This window comes from Triticum dicoccoides, chromosome 5A (assembly GCF_002162155.2).
Source record: "Triticum dicoccoides isolate Atlit2015 ecotype Zavitan chromosome 5A, WEW_v2.0, whole genome shotgun sequence".
NCBI classification, from domain to species: Eukaryota; Viridiplantae; Streptophyta; class Magnoliopsida; order Poales; family Poaceae; genus Triticum; species Triticum dicoccoides.
In genome coordinates, this window is record NC_041388.1 from 369,617,692 (window position 1) to 369,629,190 (window position 11,499).

The 11,499-nt window shown below is 44.6% G+C and overlaps 1 protein-coding gene across 1 annotated transcript; it reads right to left on the reverse strand.

Moving 5' to 3' along the window:
- Positions 1-5,849: 5,849 nt before the first annotated feature.
- On the reverse strand, positions 5,850-8,076 carry LOC119301558. Its single transcript, XM_037578544.1, has 2 exons — positions 7,796-8,076; positions 5,850-6,642 (listed from the first exon to the last, which is right to left on the reverse strand). Exons 1-2 carry the CDS (start codon positions 7,969-7,971, stop codon positions 6,150-6,152), a joined length of 669 nt encoding a protein of 222 aa, XP_037434441.1. The 5' UTR covers positions 7,972-8,076; the 3' UTR covers positions 5,850-6,149.
- Between the last annotated feature and the right edge of the window lie 3,423 nt (positions 8,077-11,499).

Below are 11,499 nucleotides of genomic sequence, written 5' to 3' on the forward strand. Positions count from 1 at the left end.
TGCAAATTGGCAATAGCAGAATTAATAAACAAGACATGACGACAATTATCTGTACTGTTTCAGCTTTACTTCGGAAGAACAATTTTTTCTAAACACAGCAGTGAAATCACATAAGAACAAGTCATACCCACATCGCAAAACAGTATATGTGTCACATAACAGGGAACAAGTTCTACTAGTATCAGTTTTACATAATATAGCATGAACCAGAGCATGCATAACAGTGAATGATGTACCACAAGTTCATATTTATTTCAATGTAGGTAGGTAACTAGCAGTCAATTATTGCCATATAACCACCATCGGAATCCTGATTGGTTTGACATTGGCTGGGATCTCGACCCAGGTGTTGGTTGATAAGAAGATGATGCAGATGGAGGTTGAGATGATTGTGACTGGGCAAATGGTTCCATGCCACTTCTGAGACTTTGCTCTGTTTTGTTGGATCCTCACAGTCACCTTCTTTCTAATGATTTCCATTGCCGTTATTACAGAGTAGAACCTTGATCTCATGATGGCATTATTAAATAACTCACACATGTTGTTCTCAACTGAGTCACAGAAAGAGCCAATCCTAAAGTAGGCCCTACACCAATGCTCCGACGCGGTTTTCATCATGTCTCTCGCTCCTTCTACTGTGTTTTGTGCAAGCTTAGCCCTGTTGTAATTGAATTGGCTTCTATCTGATGACTTCGCACATGCCCAGAACATTTTCTGAAAGACATTGTCCCTGTGTTCTTTTCTCCAGTTAGCATAAATGTGTCTTGCACACATCCTATGCTCTGCTTGAGGCACAAGCTCATTGACTGCCCTGATGAGACACTACATAAGGGAAGAAAAAACTGACATAAGCAAATAATCTCACATCCATAAGGACAATAGGAGAGTAAGATAATTAATTATGTATCATATATGTAATAACAAAAATATGAGTAACAAAATTTAGCTCACTTTCTGTTGATCAGAGATGAGAACCCATCCTTCACCATTGTTGTTTATCTGGAGATCTTTTTGAAGAAACCCAATGAACCAGTACCAGGACTCATAGCTCTCAACCTCTACTATTGCCCAAGCTATTGGATACATCTGGTTATTTGCATCTCTGCCAATTGCACAAAGCAACTGCCCCTTGAATGCGCCCTTCAAAAAACATCCATCTAGCCCCACCACTCTTCTACATCCTGCAAGAAATCCTTTCTTGCAACCATCTAAACACATATACATTCTTTCAAACACATTGCTATTAAGAATTTCTGGATTTAATGTCACTGCGATAGTGCTTCCGGGGTTGCTTCTAAGCAACTCAAGCTGATAATCATAAACCCGAGCATACTCACCATCAGATAGATCAATTATCTTCTCCATAACAAGTTTCTTTGCTCGTTTGCATTTGGAGATGGACACATCAGCTACTAGATCCTGAAGAACAGCTTGTTGAATGTGCTCTGCCTTCCATGATGGATTGTCCCTAATTTGCCTAAAATACTTCTTTGCAATGACACCACATGTGACCAGCTTGTTGTCCCTTCTTGGAATGCAAGTGTGCTCATTATTGTACCTCCATACTAGAAACCAATCAGACCTACTAGTAATGGACCCATAAATACTCCAAGGACAGCCAGGCCAACTGCATTTTGCACTTACTCTCTTTTTCTCATCTTTTGGAAATAACAAGTGGTGATATGTTTTCAGTCCATACTTGACCAATGCATTCTTGAACTCCCTACTGTCATGGAAGGCCATACCAATAGAGAATAAAGGAATTTCAGAAGTGCCATCATAAACTTTGTGCTCTGTCTTCTTCCTCTTAGGCATGTCATCCCTGTCACTTGCTTCATCATAAGATAAATCGCCTGCGCTGTCAAAATAGGGTGTCACATCACCATCACCATCATCAAGCTTGCAATCCTCTGGGACAAGGAAATCCTCTGGCACATCAACTACTTTCTCATCCTCTTCTCCAAGCATTTTGTTCCTGACCTTGTTCTTGAGTTCCCTTGCATATTTTTTGAATTCAATTGCTTCTTCGTCATCGGCAGAACTATTTTCTTCTTCTTCTACATCAACCTCATAATCACTATCACTGCTTGTGGATTCATCTTCACCCCCTTTGTTTCTTTTTCCTTCAGCCACCTTTGATTTTCCTGCTGTGGAGCCACTTCCCTTCACAACCTTCCTAGAAACTGGCAACTTCTGGGGTCGATGGGATACATGTGCATCTTCAGCTACCTCATGCATCTCCTCTACATTCCTCTGAATTTCTCTTCTCTTCTGAACATTGTTCCTCTCGTTGTCCCTCTCCTTGTTCTACCTGCCGAACAGATAGGTAACCGAGTGGTTTCATATCTGCGAAATAACAACAAAATACAACACATATATAAGCGCTCTGCATATATATAAGATCGAATCCCTATGCAATCAAACCGGTGACAAATCGCACATACATAAGCCCTCCGGATATAAACTGTTTCAATAGTCAAACCTCTAACTTAATGTACAGTCAAGCATAAAACCATCCTGTTAAAATGAGTGTAGCAACACAAATTATTATTGCTTCTGAATACTTACAAATTTCTAAAACATATGTACCAGAGTTTATATGAGTTTAGTGTATTTCAAAATTTATGATGCCCCCGTCATGCTCATGCTAAAGGTATGCATGCATCCTGGAATACACAGGGCATTTTGCAAAAGTTGATTACTTCTAGAGTACATGCAGACAGGCATCAACCTGGGTTATGGACTGTTAAGTCCAGCACGTTTCTGGAAGAAAACTGCTGATTGCAGAGTAGCTATTTCAATGTGTATTGTAGCTCGACGGCCGACTAGTTGTTTAATTGTGATCACACAAGTACCATTGAGAAAATACTAAGACGTCGGTCGAGATTACTCATGGAGAAAAATAACAAAACTAGTAAAATGGCAGTGGTCTGAAGGGACCCAAATCGTATTTTCTGAATTTGAAAAAAGTCCTTTAAAATCTTCAGAACCTAGACTGTTCAAGTGCATAGAGATAATCTTGGTGTACATACATTAACTCAGCAAACACTACTCGGGTGAAACTATGGTGCGTTAGTACTAATCACCAGACTGATCGAGGACTATATAGTTGGCGTCTGACATCTAAATTCAGAAAGGGTCGTTGCAGCCTTGCAGGTGTGCAAGTTTCAATGCGTAGTCAACACAGAGAAGTACGTGTGTGCTGGGCATGAAAGAGATGAGCGCCTAACCTGGACTCCTGGAGTCGTCGCGCTGCTACCTTCAAGCGGCGATCATCCCGTCTTGCCCCGCCGCCGTCTCGTCGAAAGGAAATAAGGGAGAGGATGCCCAAACAAACCGGAGGAGCAGTTAAGTCTCAGACCCACCCTACCAAGCCGACGTGGCCATCCTATACAGCCACGCAAGCAAAACCATCGGCAGATACCACTTTAATTGGGATTAGGGGGTGCCTTGGCTGGTATTAGATATCTCAGGGGATTAGTTAACTGGTTTCAGAGTTGGGGGGGTGGGTTAGCCAGTTTCTGAAACCACAGGGGGTGATGTGGACTTCTTTCCCCTCCCCGTGTTTCTTATGGGATTTTATCGTTTGCCTGAAGGCACCCATGCTGGCTTTGATAAGCATCGTAGTGCATTCTACTGGAACTCGGTTGATAATAAACGTAAATACCGTTTGGTCAAGTGAAAAATTATGTGTAAACCAAAAGGACTGGGAAGGCTGGGTATCATCAATACCTCTGTCATGAATATCTGCCTCATTGTCAAATGGTGGTGGAGGATCTTTAACACTCCTGATGGCATGTTGTGGCGTGACATTGTCAAAGCAAAGTACTTTCCCTCTGGCAACCCTATCTTTGCTTCTGCGACTGGTGGATCCTAGTTCTGGTGCGATTTGGTCAGGGTGAGGTATATCTTTCGTTCTTAGATTAAATTTGTAGTTGGTAATGGCGAATCTATCCGGTTTTGGACCAACTGCTGGTGTGGTGATAATCCTCTTTGTCTTTCTTTTCCTACTATTTTTCCTTTGTTTCCTTTCCTGAAATTTCCATCTCGGATCTCGCCCGTTCTGGCTGGGACATACAATTTCGTCGTGCTCTTTCTCCTATAGAGATGAATCAGTGGCAGCAATGTGCGGACCAAGTGCCCTGGCCTCACTCGGCCTCTAGTCGTTTTTCGGTTAAGTCACTTTATTCCAGGATCATTATAGGTTCTCCTTGCTCGAAATTCAAAGATATTTGGCGTGCCAAGATCCCCCTTAAGATAAAAATCTTTATGTGGCAAGCCATTTGTGGGAGGCTCCCCGCGGCGGACCAGATCCGCAAGGACTGAGTTTTGTAAGCTTTGTGGGGCTAGAGAGGTCACGTGCTCTTTAATTGCCATCTAGCTAAACTTATGTGGAGTTGTACCAGACCCTAGTTGGGTGTTAATTGGTCTCCCACTTCTTTCTCGGGCCTTCGATCCTGCTCTAGTTCTCTTGCTGGTCAAAATAGACGCCTGTTCCGGCTATGTCCTGGGTCCTGTGGACTGCTAGGAATAAATTTACTATTGAAAACATATTCCCGTCTAAACCTGCTGACTATCTTTTCAAATTGATTTCTTTCCTACAGCAGTGAAAATTGTTGACTAAGGACCAGGATCGTGGAGCAACTGAAGACCTGATCACGGAGGTACATTCTACGGCGTCTTCCTTGCTCCAGAACGACCATGCCAATGTTGGTTGACCGTGTTCCTTTTGGTTTGTTGTGCCCCTTGGGCGTAGGTAGTTGGCCTGTGTGCCTATTCCGGCTTTCATGCCGTGTAACTGCACTGTCTTAATCTTGCTCGGTTTGGTTGTATGTTATGAACCTTATCTGATGGCTTTATTTATAAAGTCAGGCGTGTGCCTTTTCTCTAAAAAAAGGCACGTTGGCAAATACTATAGACGATAGTACTCAATACTGAACATGTCTGTTATGAGGTTGTGTCCCTCCACATAACGAGCGCGACGAGTGACCAAATTTACTCACATAATGCTTCTTTTAAAGGAGGGTTACCCCCGACCTCTGCATCAAAACGACGCATAGAGCCATATTAAACAAAGTAGCCATCAAGTACCTAGTTTGATACAACTTCATGAATCAAGCTGAAACAATAAAAATTGCCACAATCAGCAGAAATAGGCATGGCGTTGGCACTGGACCTGGGAACGAATCATATTCAGATTGCTTCTGACTGTAAGCGGGTAGTAAATCATATCCATCAGAGAGCGGGGGGCGATCATGGCATTATCATCAAAGAGATCTTACAAACTTCCACCTTATTCACGACGTGTAATTTTTTCTTTGAACCTCGAGAGTCGAACTATGAGGCTCATAGACTTGCTAGATTTGGTATCTCACTTCCTGTTGGGAGGCATTTGTGGTTGGGCATCCAGCATGACCCAATTGTAATCCCTATAAACTTTTTAGTTGATCAATAAAGGCTTGGCGAGCTTTTCTCAAAAAAGAACAGAAATAGGACAAGATGACTATACACCTATCCTATTATTTGAGCGCCATACAAACCGGTAGTAAGTATCCCGTGCTACCGTCTCCCAATGGTTGCACCCATAAGCCATATTCTCCTTAACTTTAGCATGGCTGAGTAACGACCGCGTACGGATCCAGCCCACAAAAGTATACGACATAACACTCATGTCAGTTCACAAAAGCATTACATTTCTAGAATAAATCTTCTCAAAAATTAGAACTTGGCCTATCTATGTCTTCTCGTATATCATAGAAATGGATGTATCTAGAACTAAAAATATGTTTAGATACATCCATTTTTGTGGCAAGTAATTCGAAACGGAGGGAGTATTGCACAAGTACCAATGTTCAAAATATCAGTTTTCTGCAAACTGGAGGGAGTGTGATTTCTGCCTTTGACTTACTGCATTTGATTTTAGCAGATTATGTCAAGTTATATTTACACATTGTCAAACAAGCTATTTTACACACAAAACCGTCACCATACATGCTCCCTCTTTTTTTTTATCTGCTCCCTCTTATTTAGGCAAACACCCCAATGCAACCTTAGGTTAGCAAAAGAGAGATGCGGTATATTAGCCCCCAGAACAAACACAAGAAAAAAAAACACGAAAAGATGGAAATGCCTCTTGAATTCCTTGTTAATCAGCCTCCGGTTGTTTTTCCAGGCAAACAGATGAGCAGCGGCTGTGCAAACGTTGCAGATTCACCATCGAAAACGACCTCATTGGCATGGGCAAATATCTTAGACGCGCAAGACCCAAGCCGAGGTGCAGGTATCGTCGGAGAAGCAAATTGTGCGGTGTTGTCAGGTGACTGAACAAAAATGAACTGCTGAGGCGGCTCGTTTTCGTCGCTGCTGAGGCTGCTGCTACTGCTGCTGTTGGAGCTCATACCATCGGAGGGCCTCAACCTGCTTAAACCCGCAAGCCTCTTAGTGATACCGTTCTTGTAGGTCTCCGGTACGGTGATCTGTGACTGATCGTACATGATGCTGTATGCAAGAAGATTTTTCCGTTTCCTGGAGTAAGCATTGTCTGCCTTGGCAATGACCTTTGCCGAACCAGATGGCCCGATAGCTTCTTTGAGGAATGTGAAAGATCTGGACTTGCCATTATAGAATTTAGAGATGCCACGCCTGCCCCACAAAATGATGAGGATATCAGAGGTAGCATATAGATAAACACCATAATGATGCAATGAACACACACATGAAGCGTGTAGTGCAGAAAAGTATAACAACATAACAGCTGTAGCGATAAGCATTGCCGTTCTGGTGGCGCATTATTTATGAGCAAGCATGCGAAACTGACCGGACACAATACCAAAGTAAGCGTTTCCGGATCAGAAGGAATCAGGGAAATTTACGTCAACAAACAAAGGAACTTTTGCATTTAGCAGTTAGCAGACCATGGTGGCAAGAAAAACTAAAGCTACTTCTCAGTATTAGGAAATGTAAGTTACTTAACCAGAGTATATTAATACTACCATTGAAGGATCATACTGTTTGCAAAACATGTAGGAAAATGTTTCCTTTAATAAACAAAGGCACACTTTGTATAGTAGCAAACATATGAAATGGAGCACTATTTCGTGGGATTCATATACGGCGAAGGATCCCAACATGAAACTTGCATTGTGTTGTCAAGGGTTGTACTGTAGAATTTCCAGCTAATAATATGTTCTTGCTATTTCCTCTACAAGAAATGTGTTTGTAGAAAAATGTGCAAGTATTCATGAGAAGATAGGTACACCTCGCCAACCTCACAACAACAATAATACTAAACATTACTAAAGCAGGACATGAGAACGACGCGATGCAACAGTCATCAGCACACAATTGGCTGGGCAAATGGCACAGACCTGTCCCATCAACTAAACAATGTGGAGCACTCCATATCATCACGCAACTGAATAGAATGATCCACAGCTCTAAGAGAAGTTGTAACAAAGAACATGCACTAGTATATAATAATTGCAACACGTGGCAGCCCACATTGGCTCATTTGTTGAATCGGAACCTTCCATTGGCCGGTTGTATGACAATACATCAGTTTACTACTATAGTTGGAAGTAATCCTCTAGGGCGGTCCACACAAACAAGTTCGTCGTCCTACTCTCCCGTTTACAGATATCCAATGTGCCTATTTCCCCAATCCCAAAGGCGCGGCGTCCAGCGAAGATCGCCGACGGATGACTATTTCTTCCGAGAGGTCGCGGGCAGCGAAGCAGAGCGAGACCACAAATCTAACAGGCCGGAACAAAAAGACGCAAGGGGCTCTGCTCCTGACCTGATGGGAAGCGACTCCTCCAATGCGGCGAGGCCGTCGAGCCCCGCGCCGCTGTAGGCGCTCTGCACCTCCCCCTCCCCGTCCTCCGCCTGCTCCTTCCCCACCGGCGCGCCGCCCTCGTCGCTGTCGTTCCCCAGCGACGACGACGAGCTGCACGGCTCCGGCCGCGGCGGCATCCGCCCGATCTGGACCCGGCGCCGTCGATCCGCCCAACGCCGAGGATCGATCGCCAACAGGAAGGAAGGAGAAGAAACGGCCCCTCTCGTCGTCGTCGTCGGTTTAAGGAGGAGGGGGTCGGATTTTAAATGAGGCACGAATGGATGGGGTGCGGGTTTTAAATACGCACCGGGTAATGAAGGCGAGCCGTTTCTGACGAAGAATAACTGTGCCACGTAATGTGCAGATCAGCTCGTAATTAATAACGGATCGGTCAGAGACGTGCGGGGCAGGGTGAGAGGAGGTGGACGAGGTTTGGGTCGGCGGGAGCGTGGGCGTGAACGTGAGCTGGAGGGACGGGGCTTGCCTGCGCCCCCGGCGTGCGCCCATCGGTGCGCCGCTGACACGCGTCACCCATCCATGCCTCTTCCTCTCGTGGCCCTTTTTAGCCGCAGAAAAAAAAACCCGGAAATACCCATCGACTAGTACAACGCTGCCCCGTCGTATTCCTCATCTCTGTCCCTTGGACCCGTAATACTTGCAGATCACCAAAACTGAATACAAAAATGGAGGGAAATAATCCCACCCAATCAGATCTCTTAATCCCGTCAAATCAAATCTCTTAATCCCGCCAATAATCAGGGATACAGAGGACTGCATCCTTGTCTCCGAATCTCACGCTGCTGCATTGGAATCAATCAAAAAATACAAAGATTAACAGAGACTGTTGAAACAACTAGCGGACTCTTATCATTCATCAATCAGTGGCGTCAAGCAGATGCAACGTCTGGAGTCTGGAGCGACCTAGAGATTGAAGAAGGATCTTCTTGTCCTCCCTGATGGCTTCTCCAGGGAGTGGACATGGGAACCATGATGATAATGGATCAGAAACACCAAAAGTGAGATTCTCACTTGTATTCTTCATATCCTCCTTTCATCTTTCTAGTCTCCATCTTGCAATGCAAATAAACATGGTTGTTATACATCTGTGTATTAACTAAAAATGTATATAATTGATACAGGATGTGCAAGAAACCGCAGCTACCAATGCGAAAGATCATATTAATGAAAGAGTACCAAAGATTGGAATGAATTTTTTATCTGATGAGGAGGCTTATTCCTTTTATAACAAGTATGCTGAAGTTATGGGTTTTAGCGTCCGGAGAGGCAGTAAGCATAAAGTAAAGAACTCTGATACAATACAACAGAGGACATTTTTCTGTTCTCGTCAAGGTATTGACCACTTGTAATTTGTTTGGAGTATAATAATTTTTAGATGCACTAAGACAATATTTTCAACTACTAGGAACTCGAGCTGAAGATAAGAGAGAAGATACATTCAGTTATAGTAGGCCTGAATCACGATGTGGATGTAATGCACATATGAAAATAAGTCTTAGGAATGGATTTTATCAGGTGTATGAATTTGAGGAGACACATAACCACATTCTTGCTACTGGAACCATGGCCCAATACTTGAGATCTCACAGAAAAGTTACCGATTCAATCGTCACTTGGAAATACAATCTCGATGCCACAGAACCCAAGAATGCTGGCAGGATACCAACAATACAATACACTAATGGTATAAGCATTCGACATTGTCAAGTTTTTTTATCACTTTGAAACTTCTGCACCACTGAACTTTGCTACATTTCTGCACATAGGGCCATCCAGAAAATCACATATGCACTGAATTCCAACTGCACAACTCAGCTCTGCAGCAACAGAGCATTGGAACCTCTACCTCTACTATGATGACAGAGCAGAATCAAGTCTTCTTCCATGAACCGGAGCCAAGTTAATAAATTTGCTATGAACGATTTGTAGCTATGGCGTGACTGCCGTCCTTCTGCCATCTTGGTCCACCTTTCCTACCCCGTCATCACCCTACGTGCTTACGGCAGATCGAATGAAAAAGGACTGCTCACACCAGACAAGATTTCTCACATTCGCTCTATAAGATACTCAATTTGTTGTGTACAAACTTCTGTCTCATGTACTGAAGTCGATTTAATCAATGTCATAGTTGACACTAATTTTCTTGTTACTGGCCATGGATTGAAACAGAAATCGATCAATTATCCCTATGCATTGAAGTCGATTTAATCATATGCATACTTGACACTACTTTTAACTTGTTATTCACCATGGATTGAATGTGATAGTAATCAGATTATCTCTATGCACATAAGCATAGTTGGTGCTTGTCTCCCGTGGGATAGAATCAGATTACCTCTATAAACAAGCAATAAATCAGAGCTCACGAGAGCAACAAAGCAACAAGAGAGTATACCTGTGTGGATATGTCTTGTCTGCCGTGGAGGTAGAGCTGAATATCCTTCCGAACGGACAAACGAACGGCCAGAGCACTCCATCGCGAGCCGGAGGAGCTTCCAGCATCCAGGTCTGCCGCCTCCGGCTGACCTGCAGCACGCTCAAGGCAGCGGCTGCGCCACCCGGGATCCACCGCCTCCATGTACGGGTACGAGTTGCCGCGCTCGAGCTAATCGAGACAGCTACGCCACCCAGGATCCACCTCCTCCCGGTCCCGGGCTGGAGCGCTCGAGCTGGTCAGGCGCGTCGCGGAGCTCAGCTCCCAGGATCCAGCTCCTCCATGTCCGGGACGGAGCGCTCGAGCTGGTGATCCGCTGCGCCTCCGGCGAGACAAGGATGAGGCCACCGGCGGGGGGAATTGCCATCCGGGGAGAGGGAAAGGGGCGCGGCTGCAGGGGGAGGACATCCGACGGCTTCATCCTCTCCGTCCTCCATGCTTGCTGTGACGCCCCCGATTTGACCGCACACTAATCATGCACGCAAATGTGTACGATCAAGATCAGGGACTCACGGGAAGATATCACAACACAACTCTACAAATAAAATAAGTCATACAAGCATCATAATACAAGCCAGGGGCCTCGAGGGCTCGAATACAAGTGCTCGATCATAGACGAGTCAGCGGAAGCAACAATATCTGAGTACAGACAAGTTAAACAAGTTTGCCTTAAGAAGGCTAGCACAAACTGGGATACAGATCGAAAGAGGCGCAGGCCTCCTGCCTGGGATCCTCCTAAACTACTCCTGGTCGTCGTCAGCGGGCTGCACGTAGTAGTAGGCACCTCCGGTGTAGTAGTCATCATCGTCGACGGTGGCGTCTGGCTCCTGGACTCCAGCATCTGGTTGCGACAACCAGAAAGAAAGGAAAGGGGAAAAAAGGGGGGAGAAAGCAACCGTGAGTACTCATCCAAAGTACTCGCAAGCAAGGAACTACACTACATATGCATGGGTATATGTGTAAAGGGCCATATCAGTGGACTGAACTGCAGAATGCCAGAATAAGAGGGGGATAGCTAGTCTTAACGAAGACTACGCTTCTGGTCACCTGTCTTGCAACAGGTAGAAGAGGACGATCTGAAGTCCTCCAAGTAGCATCTCCAAGTAACATATCATAGCATAATCCTACCCGGCGATCCCCTCCTCATATCCCTGAGGTAGAGCGACCACCGGTTGTATCTGGCACTTGGAAGGGTGTGTTTTATTAAGTATCC

What these genes read in the sequence shown, in the direction of transcription:
- LOC119301558 (XM_037578544.1), bottom strand. Translation starts at nt 7,971, where the DNA reads ATGCCGCCGCGGCCGGAGCCGTGCAGCTCGTCGTCGTCGCTGGGGAAC. An exon ending in GAGGAGTCGCTTCCCATCAG is followed by an intron (nt 6,643 to 7,795) that starts GTCAGGAGCAGA and finishes TTTGTGGGGCAG; the next exon opens with GCGTGGCATCTCTAAATTCT.